The sequence below is a fragment of the Arachis hypogaea genome, chromosome 18, assembly GCF_003086295.3.
Source record: "Arachis hypogaea cultivar Tifrunner chromosome 18, arahy.Tifrunner.gnm2.J5K5, whole genome shotgun sequence".
Lineage (NCBI taxonomy): Eukaryota > Viridiplantae > Streptophyta > Magnoliopsida > Fabales > Fabaceae > Arachis > Arachis hypogaea.
Window position 1 is genome coordinate 111,577,550 of NC_092053.1, and position 21,878 is coordinate 111,599,427.

General features: G+C 36.5%; 2 protein-coding genes across 11 annotated transcripts; one reads left to right on the forward strand and one right to left on the reverse strand.

The window, feature by feature from the left end:
- The first annotated feature begins 1,871 nt into the window (after positions 1 to 1,871).
- On the forward strand, positions 1,872 to 11,322 carry LOC112773119 (peroxynitrite isomerase Rv2717c). 10 transcript variants are annotated; one of them, XM_072226233.1, is made up of 8 exons: positions 1,872 to 2,185; positions 2,431 to 2,571; positions 3,228 to 3,296; positions 3,939 to 4,134; positions 5,456 to 5,598; positions 5,734 to 5,804; positions 5,917 to 6,240; positions 6,975 to 7,618. In XM_072226233.1, the coding sequence occupies exons 1-4, from the start codon at positions 2,030 to 2,032 to the stop codon at positions 4,014 to 4,016; spliced, it is 444 nt and encodes a 147-aa protein (XP_072082334.1). In that variant the 5' UTR covers positions 1,872 to 2,029; the 3' UTR covers positions 4,017 to 4,134; positions 5,456 to 5,598; positions 5,734 to 5,804; positions 5,917 to 6,240; positions 6,975 to 7,618. The 10 variants fall into 10 exon arrangements, with proteins under 10 accessions (XP_072082334.1, XP_072082333.1, XP_072082340.1 ...); XM_072226232.1 differs by having other exon boundaries at positions 3,939 to 5,598; XM_072226239.1 differs by lacking the exon at positions 3,939 to 4,134 and having other exon boundaries at positions 6,965 to 7,618.
- A 4,291-nt stretch (positions 11,323 to 15,613) lies between these two features.
- LOC112773117 (FT-interacting protein 1-like) lies at positions 15,614 to 19,536 on the reverse strand. The gene has a single exon (XM_025818156.3). The coding sequence runs from the start codon at positions 19,085 to 19,087 to the stop codon at positions 15,845 to 15,847; it is 3,243 nt and encodes a 1,080-aa protein (XP_025673941.1). The 5' UTR covers positions 19,088 to 19,536; the 3' UTR covers positions 15,614 to 15,844.
- Between the last annotated feature and the right edge of the window lie 2,342 nt (positions 19,537 to 21,878).

The following is a 21,878-nucleotide window of genomic DNA, read 5'->3' on the forward strand; positions in this document are numbered from 1 at the left end:
ATGCATCATAAGCATACTACATGAATTGTTTGAGATTGCCTATTTGACTGCATATTACTTGCTAATTGCCTAAATGCCTTATTTGTTCCTATTTGTAAATCTCTTGTCTGATATAACTGTGTTTGCTATATTATACTCCTACTGGTTGTTGGGAGGTCTGAAGGAAGTAGAAAGGGAAGTATTAGTTAGACTGAAGGATCTTTAGTTAGTTGCCGCTTACGGTTTAGCTTGTTTATAAGCTTTGATATTTTCTGGAGGAAGTTCTAGGATTGCCTTCGGCTTTCCTCTATTATTATGTATTATATATGTGGAAGCTGTTACCGTACTGGGGACCTCTGGTTCTCACCCATGCGGATTTTGTGGTTTTCAGATGCAGGACGCGAGGCTTCTCGTTGAGGCATGCTGGGGACTTCTGGATTAGCGAAGATTCTTGTTCTCGGGACTCTATCTTGATTTATATATCTTGTTTAGATACTTTTATCTCCATTAAATAATACAAACTGTGATGACTCCTTCTAGAGGGGATTTTGGAGATTAGGTTTTCGGTATTTGTGTCCCTTTGGATTTTCCTTGGGGTTTTCCTTATTTTATTATATGTATATATTGCTATGCTCGAACCGATTACCTTCGCAGCCGGATTTTGAGTCTTGATATTCCTGTTTTTGATACTCTTTATATATATGATCTTGCGTTAGCTTATCCTTGCTCGTTGTGTTAGTGATCGGAGTGTTGCGCTTTTGAGTTGCGGTTTTTGTTTACCCCTTTTTTCCACAAGGCTCCTAGTTATAATCAATCATTCATACTACTATACGTACTAAATTTTTGTTTTAGAGGTCGTAATACCTTGCCATCTCTGAATTATGACTTAAGCATAAGTCTCTGTATGGTAGGGTGTTACATAAATAACTTTTTTGGTTTGAAAAATAAGTAATCTTTTAGGAATTGAACATTAAGTTATTAACCCATTATTTGAGCTTTAAATTTTGTGATGCCGAACTTGAGCTCAATTTTCATTGAAACTCAACTTAGCTTCGGGCTTAACCGGCAGTCAGGTAGGCACCAGCCAGCCCAGTACTATAAGCCTTAGGCTTGGTTTGGTAAAGTTTTTCGAAAAGGTGCTTATACTTTTTAAAAGCTCAAGATGCTCATTTTGTGTTTGGTAAATCAAAATGACCATGTACTTGTGCTTGCAGCTTTTAAAAGATCGGAGTACTTTGAAAACCACCTAAGATAGAGCTTTTCAAAGTTGACTTGTACTTTTCAAAATTTAAAAGTTTAATATAATCTTATATGTTAACTAATTTTCAAATTTAATGCTTGTATTTATGTCTATTATAGTATTTTTAAATTTTAAAAACTATTTTACAAAGCGCAATTGTTGTTGCTTGTATTTATTAAAAGCTATTTTTAATTTGATTTACTAAACATAAATGATATAATTTTTAAAAAGCCATCTTTTAACAATTAACTTTTATAAACTACTTTTGAAAAGTAAAAACTTTACCAAACTAAACCTTAGTTTGATAAAATTTTTATTTTTCAAAAGTAACTTGTAAAATTAGTTTTTAAAAGATGACTTTTTAAGAAGTGTAGTATTTATATTTGGTAAATTAAATTAAAAATGACTTTCAATAAACACAAACAACAACAATTACATTTGGTAAAATAACTTTTGAAATTTAAAAATACTATAAAAAATATAAATTTAAGTATTAAATTTAAAATTTAGTTAATATATAAAATTATATTAAATTTTTAAATTTTAAAAAACACAACCTAATTTTAAAAGTTCTACCCTTAAATACTTTAAAAAATATTTTGATTTTTTAAAAATTAAAAGTATAAACACATAATTTTTTTATTTATCAAATACAAAATAAAAAATTATTTTCAAAAACCTTTACCAAATCAAAGCAAGAATGGTGCGGTCTTTGTAGACTCAGAAAACCGAAAACTGATTCGCCTGTGCTACTGTGCTACATAAATCCAAAAGTGAGTTTGCTGCTGTTGGGGTTAACAAGAATAGATCATGGATGCAAACAAAGCGCCTCCGGTGGTGCACCCAACGGTGGCAGCACTGTCCTTCCTTCTCGGCACTTGGAGAGGCCAAGGAGAAGGAGGCTACCCCACCATCAATTCCTTCTCTTATGCCGAAGAACTTCACTTCTCTCATTCTCCCAACAAGGTTCTTCTTTCACTCATTTTACACAACAATTTTCAACACGAGCATCAATCTTGTTCTTCAGTTTGTGCTATGACTCATGTGTGCAGTAAATAAATATAGGGTTTTAGAACAATTTGATCCTTGAATTGATGTGTGTTTGAAGGATTAAGACCAATTTTTCTAGCAGTTATTCTATTCTTTCTTTTTTTATTTGTTTAGGTGCATTGATTTGGTTTATTTTCTTTGGATGTGTGAAATGGGTGTAGCCTGTGATAGGGTATACTCAAAAGACATGGAAGCTGGGCTCCGGGGAGCCAATGCACGCTGAGAGTGGATACTGGCGTCCTAAACTTGATGGCACCATTGAGGTTGTCATTGCTCAAAGCACTGGTCTTGTTGACGTTCAGGTACTTCTATTAGCTTTCTTCATCAATGACTTGTTATAATTGTATCGCAGAACTTAATCCTTGCTGTGACCTTGTTTGAATGTTTACATTTTCAAGGGCAGGTCAATTGTTAAGATCAATTATTGTTGATGCCTAGACTTTGGCATGAAATATCTTACTTCTCCGGTCTCCCCTTGAACTTTATAGTACCAACGAAAAAAAAAATGGAAAATTGAAATGGTGGATTTGAAGCTCCATGAAGTCATGAACTCTCTTCATTAGTAAACCCCCGTCTGTCTTCATTTGGAAACAAATCAAACTGAATTGGTAAACAAAACAGTATTCATATGGCAGAGTCCTGATTCCCTAACACTAAACATGCAAACTGTTGCTTTCAGTTCATAATGCCATGTTAGTAATATCATTTGAAATTGCTGACGTTTCTTTTCGGGTTTTATCCTAAAAAAGAAAGAACTTTTTTCCTATCTCCTTCATTAAGAAGTCATGTAGTCTGATATGTATGTCTCTTCATGTCACTGCATTGGAACTTGATAATGACTTCTTTGAAACCTGGTCTATTATGCGATATTCATCTTCTGTTCTTAGGATTTTGTGTTATTCTTTACATTCTGCTGCTTTTTGCTGCTTCTAACATGCTATTACTATACTGTATCCAGAAAGGGACATATAGCACTGAACAGAAAGTGATTCAGCTTCAGAGTGAAATGGTTGGGAATGCTTCTAAGGTAATTCAAATTTAGTGTTCACCAAATGCTGATACGATTATTACCCGCTAATAAATGCTATGTTCCCGCACATTTTACTAGTAATTGTGTGGTCAATCATTAGGTTGCATTTCAAAGATTTTGAGAATAACCATCATTGTAAGGTGGTTTCTGGTAAGTATGACTGAAACTGATTTCACCAATGAGAAAAGTGTGCAGAAGCTCCATAAACTAGAAAACGGAACTCAGCTGTGGTGACCAATTATTATTAATTTGATATCTAGATTTCAAAGTAATGAGTATCGAAATAGGAGTAAACAATTTGGCATAAAATAGCAGTTTTATCAAACTAACTAAGGGATAAGTTAGTATCATGTCTTTAAATAAATTGAGGCTTGGAAACTAGAAAAAGGTAAAGTGTACATCGATACACCTCATGGGAGGTAAACACAATTTTCTCTACAATATATTATTCATGCAAAGTACTAAGCACTTTATTTTTTGTTTTGTCTACATTAGAAAACACACTGCCTCTTTTTAATTCATACCCCAATTGGACCACAAATTAGATACGTCATTTTGCGCATCAAACAAATACTTTGCTGCCGGCTTTCCTATGCTGGTTGAAGAAAGTTTGGGACTGAATTTTTTGCCTCGTCGCAGCCCTCTTTCTATGTTGAGATGGCTACCAACACGATAACTCTTCAACCGCACTTGAAAGCTGCACTAAAGAAGCTCTGAATAGAACATCTTCCGTGACTGCTAGCAGAAGGGTGCAATGCAATAATCTCTTTGTTCCTTTGAAAGTTGTGCAAGGTTTTCAAGACACTGATTTATGGACAATGCCATGATATAACAGGTTGAATTGCATTAGTAGTACTTCCCTCTCTCTCCTCTTCTTCCTCTTCTCTCCTTCCCCTTTTTATTTTCCTACTCTCTCTTTTCTCTTTCTCTCTCAGCTTTCTCTCACTCTCTATCTCTCTCCTCTCTTTTTTCTCCTCTTCTCCTCAAAGTGAGAAAGAGGGAGAGGAGAGAAAAGAGAGAGAGAAGGAGGAGATAGAGGAAGAAAAAAAAGGGAAGAGATGAGAAGAGAGAAGGGGAGGAGAGAGAAAAGAAGAGAAAGAAAGAGGGGGAGAAAGAGAATAAGGAGAGAGAGAAGAAGATGGGAGAGAGAGACAGAAAGAGAGAAGGAGAGAGAGAAAGAGAGGAGGAGAGGGAAGGAGAGAGGGAGAGGAGGGGAGAGAGAAAGAGGGAAGGGGAGAGAATGATAGAGAGAAAGAAAGGGAAGGAGGAGAAATAGGGGAAGGAGAGAGAGATAGATAGATAGAGAGGAGGGGGAGAGAGAGAAAAGGAAGAGAGGATGAGAGAGAGGAGGGGGAGAGAGAAAAATGGGAAAGAGGGGGAGAGAGAGAGGAAGACAAAGAGAGGAGAGGAGGAGAAAGAGGGGAAGGGGGAGAGAGACAAAAAGAAGGAAGAGAGTAGAGGAGGGGGAGAGAAAAGGAGAGATGGAGAGGAGATAAAAAAAAAGTTACTCAGTATCATTTAAAAAGAAATTTATTTACATTAGAAAAAATTATTTATAAAAAATGCTGAAAAAAGATAAGAAAGAAAAAGGGACGAAGCAATGGAAAGGATTTCATTATTTACAAATGTTACTCGTATCATTTAGAAAGAAAAAAAATTAATTTTTAGATTAAAAAAATTCAATTTAAAAGAAAAGGTTAAAAATTTGGGTTTTCATCTGTAAAAAAATCATTTTTTGTATAAAAACCAGTTTTTAGGTGTAAAAACCAGTTTTTAGGTATAAAAACCAGTTTTTTAGTGTAAAAATCGATTTTTATTTTAATAACCGGTTAAAAACCGATTTCAAATTTTACTAATCGGTTAATAACCTTTTTATCATGTACAACCAATTTGATTAACTAACCAAGACTATATTTTTAATTAACCAAAAAATTGGTTTGATTTTTTACATTAACCAAACCATAAACACCCCTCCCTTCTACTCAGGCTGGTGAGCATTCTATTTTGAATGATTCATTAGTTTATACCTTTTTTCAGGCGGGTGAGCATTCTATTTTGAATGATTCACTCGTTTATACCTTTTTTTCATTTCTCGTTTTGTGTTCTTTAATTTAATTTTTTACTATTTGCCACATTTTTCTGCTATATCTTTCTAGTGCTATTAGGTTAGGGTTTGGAGAGATGAGTATCGATTTCTGGGAGAAATTTGTGGGAAGCTTTACAAGTTCGATTTCTCTCTTCCTTCTGATTCTCCGATCTGATGACATAGGTGGTGAAGATCTTCGATTAGATTTCGGAGGTTGGTAGGGTTTAGATTGATTTAGGATTTCTCATGTATCCTAGAAATTGTAGGCATTAGATTGAATTTGGTTTTCTATTATGTAATTCATAGTAGGTTTGAATATTTTTTTGTTGTTTTTCGATTTTCTGTTAGTGGAAAGGAAAAAGCAGGAGGATAAAGTGAAGAGGGTGCAACAACAGGAGAAACATTTTAAGCGTGTTAAGGTAAGAATGATTGGGTTTCCTTCTCACTTCTCGGAGAATATATTCCGTTAAAATTTATTTATTATCAGAAAATGAGAAGAATTTGATGAATAATATTCTCTTACCATTATAGTAAGATCTTCGGATGATCATGAACCCCGAAAGGAGGCAGATCATCGACACCTACATTGATGGAGTAGCTGCAGCTGCTAGGAAGTGCGACGTTGGGGAAGAAGAGGAGAGTTATGAGATCGGTTGCAGTGAGGTGGACCACAAAGGCAGCAGCGACAGCGGGACATGGGTGTGTGGCATCAAGCTCTGGTATCTCAGCTACCATTGCGACGGCCAGAGACGGTAGTCATGGATACCACGGTTTTGATGATATGTAGAAAACAGAGAGGGTCGCTGGTTCAGGGGCACTGGGGCACTGGGCAGTGGTTCAGAGATTCAAGTCTAGGTATAATTTTTCTCAATACTTCAGAGGCTAATCATATTCAAGATTTGCACACTCTAAAAACTCATTTTAAGCAACATGCTCTAAATTTTGACCTTTTTTTTTAAATTTTTAATGTATTTATTATTTAACAAGACTTAAACTTTCAATTTTAAGCAATCTTAAATTCTTAACAGATATCTTGTGCTTTAAAATTTATATTTATCTATCAAATGAGTTATTATTATTATTATTATTTGTGTACATAATAAATGGTAGTCTATTTTAAGTACACAGAATAGAATTTCCAATCTTGCTATATACTATAATGATATTGACACTGATTGAAGTTATTGAATTGGGTTGTGTAAAAACAAATCCTAAAATCCATTCAATTTACCTTTCAATTTAGCTCTTTTGGGTGTCAAAATTAGTGGAAAATATTGCTACATATAATTTGATCTGTTTTCTTACAATTCTTTATTTTGTTCTTTCTCTGCTTTTTTGGTTTTTATTCTATTTGTCCTGAATGTTAAATTTCAAATTTTCATTTCGTTGCTGTGAGAGTCACCTTCTCATCTCTTTCTAGCTCATTGTGTTGTTTTCTTATAAAATTTGTTTTAGTATTTGGCCTCTGTTTTTTTTTCAACTTTTTCATCCCATTTCAATATGAGAACTACCGTGGGTATGATAAATAAGATTAATCCTGAAATTATCTATCTTTGGCTGGGGATTTTATATTCTGGAGTTCATTGCAGTGGAGTGGATGTAGGAGATAGATGAGTAAATACTGTTGAAGAAGGACTGCAGATGCTGTTGGATTCTGACCTCCCTGCACTCAAAGTGGATTTTCTGGAGCTACAGAACTCCAAATGGCACGCTCTCAATTGCGTTGGAAAGTAGACATCCAGGGCTTCCCAGCAATATATAATAGTTCATACTTTGCCCGAGTTTAGACGACGCAAACTGGCGTTCAACGCCAGTTTCATGCTGCATTCTGGAGTTAAACGCCAGAAACAGGTTGCAAAGTGGAGTTAAACGCCAGAAATAGGTTACAAACTGGCGTTCAACTCCAAGAGAAGCCTCTACACGTGTAAAGCTCAATGCTCAGCCCAAGCACACACCAAGTGGGCCCCGGAAGTGGATTTCTACATCAATTACTCATTCCTGTAAACCCTAGTAACTAGTTTAGTATAAATAGAACTTTTTACTATTGTATTTACATCTTTGGATTGTCTTTTGATCCTTTGATCACGTTTGGGGGGGCTGGCCATTCGGCCATGCCTGAACCTTCATCATTTATGTATTTTCAACGGTAGAGTTTCTACACACCATAGATTAAGGTGTGGAGCTCTGCTGTTCCTCATGGATTAATGCAAAGTACTACTGTTTTTCTATTCAATACAAACTTATTCCGCTTCTAAGATATTCATTCGCACTTCAATGTGAATGTGATGATCGTGACAATCATCGTCATTCCCAACTTATGAACGCGTGCCTGACAACCACTTTCGTTCTACCTTAGATTGAATGGGTATCTCTTGGATATCTAATACAGGGGATCGAGTCCGAGATATTAGAATCTTCGTGGTATAAGTTAGAACCCATGGATGGTCATTCCTGAGATCCGGAAAGTTTAAACCTTGTCTGTAGTATTCCGAGTAGGATCTGGGAAGGGATGGCTGTGACGAGTTTCAAACTCGCGAGTGCTGGGCGTAGTGACAGACGCAAAAGGATCAATGGATCCTATTCTAGTATGATCGAGAACCGACAGATGAATAGCCGTGCTGTGACAGAGCATCTTGGACCATTTTCACTGAGAGGACGGGAAGTAGCCATTGACAACGGTGATGCCCAACATACAGCTTGCCATGGAAATGAGTAGGAATGATTGGATGAAGACAGCAGGAAAGCAGAGGTTCAGAGGAACGAAAGCATCTCTATACGCTTATCTGAAATTCTCACCAATGAATTATATAAGTATCTCTATCTTTATTTTACGTTTTATCTATCTTTTTATTATTAAATCTCCATAACCATTTGAATCCGCCTGACTGAGATTTACAAGGTGACCATAGCTTGTTTCAAGCCGACAATCTCCGTGGGATCGACCCTTACTCACGTAAGGTTTATTACTTGGACGACCCAGTGCACTTGCTGGTTAGTTGTATCGAAATTGTGAAAGAAAACCAAGATTATGAATGAGCGTATAAAGTTTTCAGCGCCGTTATCAAGGAATGAGTAATCACGATTTCGTGCACCAGACTATGTCACAGGTTGTAAAAGCATCATCATCATCATTACCTTCTAAGAGCTCTTTAATTACTACTAATAATAAATTCACATTATTGCAACTATCATATCTCTATAACACTCAACTCTTGAAAGAACAGTTTCCTTACTATGAAAAACCCAATCCTATTAAAATATTAACCATTGAAAAAGAATGGTTCAAAAAAGATAGGAAAACCCCATACAAGACTATTTTCCCAAATACCTTTCATTACATTCCTATTAGCCCACAAAAAATCCAAAAATCCTATGAATTCATATTAGTAGACACCGGATCTATTGAATTGACACATTATAGAGACTCCAATACAAAACAGCCCATTTATTCAAAAATAAAAATCATAAAAATATTATCTCTACAAGAGTGGGAAATACCCCTATATTAGTATAAAAGCTTCTCTTTGAAATTTGAACCTAAGAACTATACCTATTATGATTACCAAGAAGCATGGAACCATATCTTATTCCTATCACCAAGTCCCATTCTTGGTTCATATGGTTCAGAAAAGGGATATCATTACAATTTTTCAAATGGTTCCAATCATGGTTTCAGAATTTTGGACCAATAGAAGTCTTCTTCCCAAAAGAAGCCAGCATGGCGTATTAATATTTTAAAAGCAAGTCATCATTCTTACAACAGTATAAATTCATTTCATTTATAGCAGCTATGGGAATAAGTTGGATTATGACCCGGGAATATGATTCAGGAGCATATGAAGAATGTTCAAGCATACAATATTTGGTAAGAATAATAAAAATAAAGTGGTGGAACAAATATGATATAAATCTGCTGAGTAAAAGAGCTATTGATCAATGGTTATCAACATCACAAAAGCGTCCAGCAACAACAGTCTCAAGCACCACCAATGAACAAATAGCATATAAAAAAGAAACCAAATTCTTAGCGCAGAAGTGACAAATTATGGCAGCCCTAGTAGCGGCAACTTCAGAAGAAGATATCCAAAGCTCTCTGCAAGCAATACAAACAGTACCTCTTGGAGAAGACGAAGAGGTACAGTCCAGCCCAGCTCACTATTATCAAGACTCTCAAGATCCATTTGAAATGTAGTAAGAACTATATCAAATCAATGTAAAAGCCCAATCATAAAAGAAAAATGATCTCTGTAAAAAAAAAGTAAAAGTAAAAAGTAAACAGTAAATGTCGGCAAACAGTAAAAGCAAACAGTACTGTCGGCAAATAGTACCCAAACAGTAATCACTTGGGGTCTATAAATACCAAAGGCCTCATTCATTCATGATCATCAAATACTTGAAAGCTCAAGAAACTTCTCTACTCTTATATCTTCTTACTTCATATATTCTCCAAATACTTGTAATCATCTTCAGGAATTGTATCAACTTTGCAAACAATAATAGTATAAGTCCATTTCTGTCAGCATATATATATATATATATAAGGCTGATTAAAAAAATGGAATAAATGTTACATTTGAGCACTCTTTCTTGAAAGTGCGACCCTAAGAGATGGTGGAAGGTAAGGATCCCCTTCTTTATTCCTCCTGGTATTGTAAAATTGCCCTCAGCAAGATGGTGGGAGGTTATGATCCCTCCTTTGTTCCTCTTGGGCATATGAGAACGTACCTCTTGGGCATACGCAAGAGTTGTGGTTTTCCCCCTTTGCTCCAGGTTGGTTAGTATAGAGGCTCTCCATGTAGATGCAAGGGTGTGGTTCGCCCCACTTTCTCCGGTCATGATGAATTATGTATAAAAATGCAAATATATGATGTATAAGTGATGTGATGGCTATAATGAATGATTATGTAATGATCATGAATGAAATGAGACTATGCACTTATTTTATCTGAGATACGAGTTTTCCTGGGTAAAGTACCGTGGCTTGCCACTATGTATTCCAGATTGAGACTCGATACTCTGTTGACCCTACGACGTAAGGGTGATCGGGCACTTATAAATTCACAGGAAGGATACCCCCATTCCGAAATTTTATATATATGAGAAAAAACTATGCATAGACTCTTGGGGATGCGTGTCTGGGGACAGTCCAGGGTTTAGTAGCTGGACTTGTCGTGTTGGCTTGATAACCGACAGATGAGACTCATCAGCCAAAGGACAGACATGTATCATATGCATATTGTTTGAATTGCTTGTTTGTGCATTATTTGGGAATGCCTAAGTGAACTTACCATGTTAATTGTTATATTTGCTACCTACAGTACTTGTATTCTACCTGTGTTTGTATTTGTTTGCTTGGTTGTTTGTGTGGTTCTCTGGTGTTGGAGGATTGGAGGAAAGGAAGAGGATTGAGGGTTTAGGTTTAAGGAATTGGTTAAGTTTAGGAAGTCTTAGAGAACCACCCTGATTTATGGTTTTTGTATTAGTTCTTTAAGTTTTATAATCTGAGTGTCGAAGTTCTAGAATTGCCTCTGGCTTTCTCGGGACCTTATATCTTATGTATGCGGCACCATTACTATGATGAGAACCCCCGGTTCTCATTCCATGCAGATATTTGTGTTTTTCAAATGCAGGTTGAGAGGCATCTTGCTAGGCATCTGGAGTTCTGCAACGAAGTGGTTCTTTGGGACTTTATTTTGTGTACTGTTGTATATGACTATATGTATAGAATTCTCCCAGCAACTTGTTTTATTTTTGTACCTTTTAGAGGTATATGGAGAGCTAGGGCCTCATGTATGTATTTTGGGTTATGGGTTATATATATATGTATGTAAATATTCTCTGGCCAGCCTTAACTTCACAAGCTGAGTTAGGTGTTTATTATTTTGTACTCTTGACCCTCTTTTCTCATTTTATGTATATATGTGTTTATGAACCTTAGATTTGTTCGTATGCAAGTAATCCTTTTTCCTGAGCGTTGCGCTTTTATTTTACGATTTTATTTTACCTATTCTTTTAGGCTCCTAGTATACTACGTTCTTTCGATTATTATACGTATATATGTTTTATTTTAGAGGTCGTAATACCACACCACCTCTGCTTTACGACTTAAGCGTAAAGCTCTGCGTGGTAGGGTGTTACATCACCAATCCGACCTTATTCAAGAAAAGGGCAAGTTCATTCACTATAATCGGAGATGAATTATTCAAAGGAGGATTTTCACAACCTCTTTTATGATTTTTATGATTTCTTGGAGAAGATGAATCCAATCTTGGGATGGCCGAAGTTCATGAAGGAGTATGTGGAAGCCACATTGGAGGAATGAGTCCAGCATCCAAGATCGCAAGGGTAGGATATTATTGGCCAACCATGAAACAAGACTGTCTCAATAAAGTCAAACGTTGCGATATCTGTCAAAAACATTCATCATGCATACACCACCTAGCCGAGCTCTTGGAGATAAGTTGGCCTTTTTACAAATGGGGCTCGACATTCTTGGACCATTTCCTAGGGCCCCCCGCAGGTAAAAATTTTATTAGTTGCAATTGATTATTTCTCAAAATGGATAGAAGTATAACCTTTAGCTAAGATCGGAGCTGACAAAATTATATCATTCATTTGGAAAATATTATATGTCGTTTTAGTTTACCTAAAGCTATCATTACTGATAATGGTCGACAGTTTGTCGATCAAAATCTCCAAACATTCTTATAGGACTTTAAAATCAAGCACCACTTTTCTTCAGTGGAGCACCCACAAACAAATGGACTAGCAGAAGCTGCTAACAAGGTCATCCTACAAGCCTTAAAATGAAAGCTCGAGGACGCAAAGGAGCAATGGGCGGAACTCATCCCAGAGATCCTTTGGAGTTACAATACTACAGTCCGAACTACAACTCCAACTTGTATACGGCTGAGATCCGAGGATACCAATAGAAATCGCTCAAACATCAATATGAGCTGAACACACAAATAAATCCGAGAATGAAGACACAAGAAGATTTGAGCTAGATTCCGTAGACGAAGACAGAGATAGAGCAGCAATTAGACAACGAGCAATGCAGTTAATAATACTAAAGAAATATAACAACAAAGTCCGACTTCGAACATTCCACGAGGGAGATCTTGTCCTCAGACATACAGAAGAAGCCAGAAAACCACCATCATATGGTAAACTTGCTACTACATGGGAGGGACCTTACCAAATTAAACAAATTCTAGGCAAAAGAGCATACAAAATACAAACACTTCAAGAAAATGATGTACTTGGTACTTGGAACATATCTTCACTTAAGCATTATTTTATTTAAGCATGATATAGACAAGGGGAGATACTCTTTTTCCTACTCTTAGGTTTTTTCCCATATTGGATTTTTCTTAGGAGATGTTTTAATAAGGTCTCCCACGCTATATCGATTATGTACTTCTCATTCAGATTCAAACATGATTATTATCACTGTATGACTATCTATCAACAATTCCAAACAAAGCAAAAAGTATCAAAAGGATAATATAAATCTAATAATCATATCATATGGTCTCAAACTCGGCCAAACAAATTGCTACGATGAAAGTCTATACACAAAATACAGTTTTACATCGTAAAGCAAAAAGATCAAAAGTCATTTAAAGATGAGATTATTCCTCGCCACCACCACCTACACTCTCCTCTTAGTGGTCAACCAACGCGTCATCATTGACTAATTCACCATTCGCTACGATTTTTGTGACATCCAACCTTAAAACATCAACATCGGGGGTAATCACTCCTATCTGAGCTATAGCACAATCAAAACCTTGAGTGAAAGCGCTCAAAACCTCCTCCTCTGACTCTAGAATTCTCGCTTTCAACTTATCCCCTTTAGTAACACTCGCCTCTAGCTTGGCTTTAAGTTCCTTACCATCATCCTCTTCCTTTTTCAAACCCTCTTTCAAATTTTTTACTTTAGATTTTAACTTAGTCACTAGATCACCTTTCTCCTTAAGAGATTCTTTCAGCTTCTTTATAGCGGCAACATTATCACTCTCAAGAATGGCATCCAATTCTGAAGTTCGACCAATTGATAGTAACCGACTACTTATCACCTACATAACAACACAGAACAAGGTTATATGACAATTTTACTCCACTAAAGTCAACAAATAAACATCAATTACCTGCAAATACTGAGAAACACCAATCTTTCCCGCTTCATGAACAACTCTCACATCAGCATCAGTCTGGACAAAGGCAACGGCCATAAAAAGGAAACCTTTAGTCCACAACGAATTCATCGGACCATCTTTGTAACCCTTGTAGACATTGCTGACTTTTGTAAGTAGCAGTAATCTCTTCAGCAATAAATACCCCACTATCCTTTGGGTTCGTCAAGTCCACCACTTTAGTCGTTCCACCCCTCTTCCTCTTAAACCTCGTAACTTGGAGAGCAGCGGATTGAGCACCGTCTGCATCACTATCCTTAACCAGATTAATAGAAAAGCTTTCCTTTTCAGCCTTCTTAGCTTTATTCACAAAAGCCTTTAGATTCGCAATCGTCAGCGTTGGCACTTTCTCCCCTGCAATAACACACGTAAGTTAAAATTCATCGAGTTATTACAAACATACAAACACAAAACACATACACAACATTACCTATATACTCCTCCCTATCACCTTCAACCTCTAACAAATTATGAATAGACAACAACTTGGACGACGATATTACTGAGACTAAAAAATCCATCACATAATTCTCACTCTTTACCCTATTTTCACAATCCAAAACTTGTTTCGGCTCCGACGACCAAAATATAGGAAACCTCATTCATTAATGAGTCTAGAAAAAACGAATGATATTCCTCACCGATTTGAACCTTCACATACATTTCTTTAAAGTCCTTAAAAGATGACTTAAATAAAACAAATGTACTACAACCAGGGTAGCTACTCAAGTTTACCCAAGATCCTTTCCATACACCTTTAGCCTGAAATAGGGAGAAAAACAGCTCCAATGACAGATAACATCCTAGATACTCCATTAAACACTCAAACCCCCGAACGAATGCTCAGGCATTCGGATGCAACTGTGACGGAGCATAGTTTAGTTGCAACAAAACTCCACACTGAAACTCTGAAAATGGAAACCTTACACCCAACCCTATCAATATGCAAGTGTAAAAATAAAAATACGACTAGTCAGACCTTTTTTCACAAACTGTATCATTCTCCCCACAAGATAAAAACTTAAACCTCCAGCCGTTGTCCCTGTCTAACCCAATTTGCATCGACACTAAGCTGGCAGTACTAAAAATCGAAACCTGACTTTTAACATCAACGTCAACCAAACCATAAGGGTCGTTTTCATCACCAAATAAACGACAAACAAAAATCCTAACCAGACAAAGCAAGGAGACAAGCCAACACTAACCCTTTTTACTCATGTTTCTCCTCTTCAAAGTGAAAACGGTTCAGCTCCACGTTTTAAACAATTTACGAGGAGTTGGTCTTAAATGAGAGGTTATAAAACTCAAGAAAGTATAAACTCTTTTTCTTACCACTAAACCCACGTTCTTTTCCCGCCAAGGAAACTAAACCACTCACTAAAAGCCCAAAATGAGGCCCAAATAATTCTTAAAAAATAAGCATGTTGATCTTGGGGGCTACACGTATGATCTATCCAACATACAAATATCCAAACAAACCGAGGATATCATGGCTATGGCAAGCTCAACTTGTTTATACTTCCGGCCAAGCTTGAGGGGCTTTGGACTATACCAGAAAAAACCTCGGTTTAACGGTTACACAATCATATCTCGGATAGAGCCTATATATGCGTAACAATCTCGGAACAACTATTTCAAACCTAAATGATCTCCATCATCTTAACGGGCGCAAGAATAAATTCACGAAGCCGTTGCTAAAAGCCATGAGACCAACCATCTATAAAACGGAGAGAAAATTTCAAGTAAAGGACACGAGGAAAAAGACTGATAACAAAAAAAGCACTATTGCAAGGTTCCATCTTTTATTTCAAGTAATTCCACTTATTTGATCGTCAGAGTGTTTTGTACAGGTCCTCTCTCCGACGTCTTGACTGGCGGAAGGATTGACGAATTCCTGGAGCCGAACAATCATTCCGAGCTTAAACTACATGTTGGCTGAGTCATCACTCGGTGCAGAACAGTTACCTAAACGTTTTTTTTAATATTTACGTTATTGTCTAACTTAGTTTATAGACTAACAAATTATGATATAAGTTAGAATTATGTGTAGATTATTATTAAAAGAAAATGGTAAATTCATATAGGTACAATCTTTACATGGTGCTATATATGAGCAAAGGCACTTTCTGAGATGATAGAACTTCTTTTGGTGTCTCGAGATGTTGGAACTTAAACAGAACATATACTATGAACTATGAAGAAGTAAAAATACAGAAAAGAAAAACAATAAATACATAAAACTCAAGAGCAACTAACAATTATCAAAGCATGCTATCTGTTCGAGCCGGTAGCCTCTTGAAGAAATTGCTTGGAACCGAAGGAAGCTTGCTGCGAAACCTCGGATGGCGAAGGTAATACAAGCCGGTCACCAGAGCCACCACTCTCGGTGGCGTTGCATAGAGAACCACCGCGGAACAGAAGCTGAACACTATAAAGAGGCTAGTTGCTCTTGTGTCCCTCCAACTCAGCAGAGACTGGAGTCTCTCGCCTTGTGTAGCAATGTCTCCAACAACTGTTTGAATCCTACCTGCAACACTTCTTAGCCTGTCATACCTCATCCTCACAACATCATGAGATCTTGAAGTTGGGAATGTATCGAACTCCTCGTCGAGTTCGTCCGGGTGAACGGCCTCCGCCCAGGAAAGTTTAGTGTCCATGTGAGGCGGGTTCCTAGGCCGGAACCTGTAGTTCCATAGGCCTATGAAGAACATGTATAGGAATAACGTTGGGAGCATCAATTCGGGATACCAAATTAGTATCAGGAAAAGGATGTGAACAAGGACTGATGAGATGGGATTCTTCCAGTGACAAACTTGATTGAACCATTGACCCATTGTGATCATTCCGGAGAAAAGCGACATGATTCGGAAGAAATTCGCCTTGCTTCTCCTCATGCTCCACATATGAGAATCAACATCCAACATGTACTCAACTACCTCCTTCCTGAGAGGAGGTTCAGCTCTTCCTAGTCTGGTTGCCACAATGTTCATAGCTTGGTAGCGTAAATTGTCTACTTGGTTGACAGTGAAAGGATGCAAGTAATGCATCTTTGGAAGCAACGGTTGGCCATAAATGTGAAAAATGTTAGCTAGTGAGAGTGTGGTGAACCTCACTGCTAGCTGAAGCTCACCCATCTTCTTGACACCATGCGGGTGCAGAACAAGGAGAGGGTAAGAATGAGTGTAGATTCTGTTAGCTTCCAATGTTGAGAGCCTGATCCTCACCTTTCCAATTCGCGAATCACGTGCCGCCGCATTGCTGCCTAAATGGCAGTTATCGAAAACCCCCAAAGTTATGACAGTACAAGGATCATAAACTTCCCATGTGTATTGCTCGTTCCACTTTGGACTGAAAGTGTCAAGAATTGTTCTTGTTCTGACCCATTTCTGGCTGTACTTGGCGACACAGTAGGCATCTGTGCTGCCGCGGCTATCCTTCATCTTCATTGGGAGAAGCCCCTGTGCTCCTAAGATGCCTACTTCAAGTATCCCAATCGGCTGCTTCCACAGCTGCCTTGCAGTTGGTCTTTGATCACTCATGTACATTGTGGATTCATCCATCACATGGTATCCCCCTTCAAGGCAAATTCTGAGGTGAATCCTGCTTGAAAATTTCAGTTCTTTCCTCCTATCAGCTTCTAGCATTCCGAAACCATACTTCTCCAGATTGAACCAACGGGAATGAACCGGCCGGTGATCTAGCCGCTTCTCGAAGAGGGTCATTGGCAAGGTTATCTTCCCAAGTACCTCATCTTTTGTAGGGTGCAAATGATCCTCCACAGTTATTGTTAGTTGCTCCTCAAATGGTTCGGCCGCCACGAAAACCAAATCTTCATTCCAAACCGGCGTTGTTGTTCTAGTTGGACATATCCTTGTCCTCAAAACTTGGTTGCCAACCTGTCCTTTGACAAAAAGCTCCGGTAGGCGATTTCGGTCACTAGGTATCACATCTTGAGCTTCAATAGCGTTGACTCTCAGATACCACAGTTTTGGAGACACATAAACCTTTGATCTAATGTTGAAAACGCCTTCGCCGTACACTGAGGCAGCATCAGCATGCCAAGCATCTGAGAAAGCTTCATCTGCTTGAGTTCCCATCCACACTGCAAGCATAATATCACCCCTTACCTTCCCATCTCCTCGCCGGTCTTCGAGTCTGTACCACTGAGGTGCCAAAGGACTATCTGGTGGAACTCTGGTTGGAACCTCATTGAGGTCAAAGATCACCCTTCCAAGATAGTCATCTCTTCCGAGCATCTCTTTATCTTTCACAAAGACCTCAAGAATCGAAGATTGAATGCGGTCTTTTGAGAAAGCGAAGACTTGGTTCCACTCCGGGTTCAATTTCTTCTCAATGTGCTTTGTTCTCCCTTTGTAGTTACCAAGCTTCACCTCCACATAAGGATCACAACTTGAAGTGAGAGTGCCTGGTGGAAGATCTTTGGCTTTCACTACTCGGACATAAAGATAGAACATCTGCTCAACAAGGTCATAGGTGCTCGAGAACCTTTCGCCGCCACTCATCCACCCTCTTCCACCATTAGGCCACCGCTCGCCGAGCTGCAAGTTGGTGTCCTTCACATTGTAGTCCTCATCATCCAGGCTGCCGTGATGGTCAAGACTGCTAGGAATGTTGCCAAGAGTACTAGGATGGTCATGGCTACTGCGGTGGACTTGTTGAGGAAAATTGACAGATTGCATAGCGGCCGCGGCCGGCGTGCCTCGCTGCCGTCTCTTAATTGAAATCATTGGTTGCTGGTGAACTTGGTGTCTGTGTAGCTGTTGAGCTCTCTCAGGGACAGGTTCTCTCTTCTCTTGCTTTGGCGCTAGATCAGTATCACTGCCACTACACTGAATTCGAGCAGCGAGATTTGTTTTCGCTTCTTTGTTTACTATCCCTGATTCTTCGGTGACTTGTTCTGAAGTGTCAAATGATGTAGTAACTTCTTTGGGTTCAGATTCTGAAGTTTCTTCTGTAGTTATTGAGGGAGGACTGCCATGAAAATGAGTAGGAGAAAGATTTTTAGTGTTGGATTGTGGTGCTTGAGGCAGAGGAGTGTGAGGTGAGAGTTTTTCAAGTTCTGAAATCAAAATGGAAGGACTGATTTTGGGTTTGGAATGTGATGCAATATAAACTTTAAGGCCAATTTCACCTTTCACAGGAGAGAAAAACCACTTCTTTTCAAGAGGGTAAGTTTGATAAACTTCCTCACCTTCCTTGACAAGATTGGAACAAGGAATTCTCACTCGACCGAGGAAGCTCCGGCCAGGAACCGGTCGCCTCTCGTGGTAGACGGAGACTTCAATGGATTGGTGATGGTAAGGTTTGGTTGAATCAAACTGGAACAACAGCTTGTGGTTCCAAGTTGGGTTGAGGTTCTTTGGGACAGTTCTTGTTCTGCTTAGTTGGTTTTCAAAGTCTACTTCGACGAATGGACTTGCTGATCCTTCGCCGTCTTTTGGCATAAGATCATGAGCATCTATCACCTCCACAACCAGCTTCATATCCTTTTTCAATTCTTCCCAGTGTCTCTGCCACAGTTAAGCAACAAACTCAAGTTGCTACCTGCAACAAGTAACCAAAATATTCCATTCTGAAAGCAAGGAAGTTCTACTTATTAAGGCAAAACAACATTAGTAGAAGAAGTAGAAGTAGACACATTTAATGTTGTTTCACTTTGTTGTTACACAGTGGAGAAAAGACCTCACTATGCTTTAAGCAAGGAATAATTTGGTGAAGAAGCTGCATGAGCTTTAGTAATATAAAAGAGGATTAAGGGAAAGCTTCAAGTTGATGTAACTTATTGTTGGGACATTCTTCTTGGCGTGTAACGTTGTTTCATTTGTTAAGGGTTTTATGTTTTCAAGTGATCGTAAAATATGAAAGTAACAAGGAATGATTCAGAATTCTGATTTTGCTTTTACTCCTATTTTGGTCCAATCATGGGTGAGCGAACATGATTTGATTCTTAACTGATTCATGTGGCATAATGATTTTGAGGTTAATTTGTTAATGTTTACTTAATGAATGGGGTTATTTGGATAAAAGGATGAGTTGAAACTTGAAAGGATCAGTTCTTTCTTCTATGTGCAGCAACGCCAAAGTGAATGAACATGAAAGGCTGATTTGAAGCTGCAAAAAAGTAAAGGCGGCTTAGCTTAGCTCAAGGTCTCACATACCATAGCTTATAGATACTTTACTTGTGCTATAAAGAATATAATAATAAATAATTATTGTTAATTAAATGTGAGTAATAGCCAGTTCCAACCCTGCCAAAAAGTTCATACGGTACTTGGTGCTTCGGTGTCAATTCTTAAGCTGGGCCAAGTCATTCATTAAACTGAAAAGTGAAAACAAGATGGTATCATGCAGGATAAGCAAAGAACAAAGGATGATGAAGTCACATATTTAAACTAAAAGTAGCTTCTAGCAAATATGCAGTATTGATCCCTTTTCAAGTTGTTGATTACTTTGGTACGTTAAACTTCATCACGTAAAACAGATCTGGATAGATTTAAAATCAAGGACTTTGCTCTTATATTCTCATCTAAGTCCATTCTTTTCTGCATATTTTATTGGGAAATGTTAGAGGTTTATTATAATTTATTATTTTGATTAATTTTTAATTATTATTTTAATTTTTTGAGTTTAATTTTTTTAATTTAATAATCTAACAACATATTTTATTATATATTTTTAACATTAATAATTAACTGATGTCCAAAAATAATAAATTCTAATAGTTTTTTAGTATTCTTTTATTTTATAAGCTTTGGTGAATATTTAATTTAATCTTTATAAATTAAGAATTTGTAATTAACTTTTTATGATAGATAGAAGTTTTAACAATTTTTTCTCAATATACAATAATTTTGAAAAAAGCATCCACTCCGATAAAAATATTAAAAATATATTTTCATAAAAATTTTAATTTAGCCGTACTTTAAAACCTGACTTATGGAAAAAAAGAGCCATTAAATAATTTAGCCATACTTTAAAATCATAACTTATGAACAAAATGTGCCATTAAATAGTCACAAAAAAAAATGTGCCATTAAATAAATTAGAAAGATTAAGAGAGAAAATATTTAAATTATCCAAATTAATAGATAAAAAATTAATAATTTTAATTAATATCAGTTTTAATGACACTAAATTTCTTAAATCAATACAAAATATTTTTTTTAAAATTTTAATTTTACAATTAGTTTTATTCAAAGAATTTAAAATAAAACAAAACTCATATATCTCATGAAACTCCAAAAACTTGTCATCTTATATATATTTTAGATAAACAACTTAATTAAAATTTAAAAAAAATATATATAAAACATAAAATTTAATAATAAGTTATTTTATATCTTTTTTTTTAGTCACACAAGTACTTATTTTAAAGAAAAAGTGATATAATAATTTTTAGAAGAAGAAAAGTCACTTTTTTAACTACTTCAATTCATAAACACTTTAATTAACTTTTCAAGAAGTTACAAGTTATCTTTAAAAATTGTACCAAACATTAATATTATATATTTTCATAATTTAAAAGTAAAAAAAAAAAACTTTTGGACCTTCCAAAATGAGATTTTAAATGCCAGTTTGGATAAATAACTTAATTAAACTCTTTTGAAAAAAAAAGAGGTTAAAACATAAAGACTTATATTAAAAATAGTTTATAAATAAATTATTCTGTGTTTGAAATTTTATCATAGAAGTATTTATTTTAAAATTATTTTAATAAATACGAGTACTAAAATAGTTTTTGAAAAAAAAAAAGTCAAATTTTTTTACTTCTTCAAAAACTCTTAAATAATTTTTTGAGAAGTTAAAAATATATTTAAAAATTGTACCAAACAACATTAATATAAATTTTCATAAGTCAAAATCCTAAAAAATAACTTTTAAATACTATTGAAAATTTTGATACTAAAAATAAAGAAGTAATAGTAGATTATAATTAAAGTGAAGAAGATTCGATAATTCTAATACAAGTAAAAAATGAAGCTGAAATATCAAAAAGAGCATAGCAATCTTGTTAGGACGTTTCTTCGGTGGGGAAAGTATATTCAAGACCTTGGTGGACCAGGTAATGAAATCAATTTTCGGAAAAGATAGGGGTTTTCACAAATAAGCAAAAGTAACGGTTGGGGATGAAATTAACAAAACAACTAAAACTGGGGGAGGGGGGGAGACGAGAATCCGGTAATAAATCAAAGCCCCAAACTCCATTAATAGGTAGGTGAAAGCTGTGTTGGGGTCAGTGTGAAGCTTAGCTTCGTTTGGTTGACCTGTGCGGAG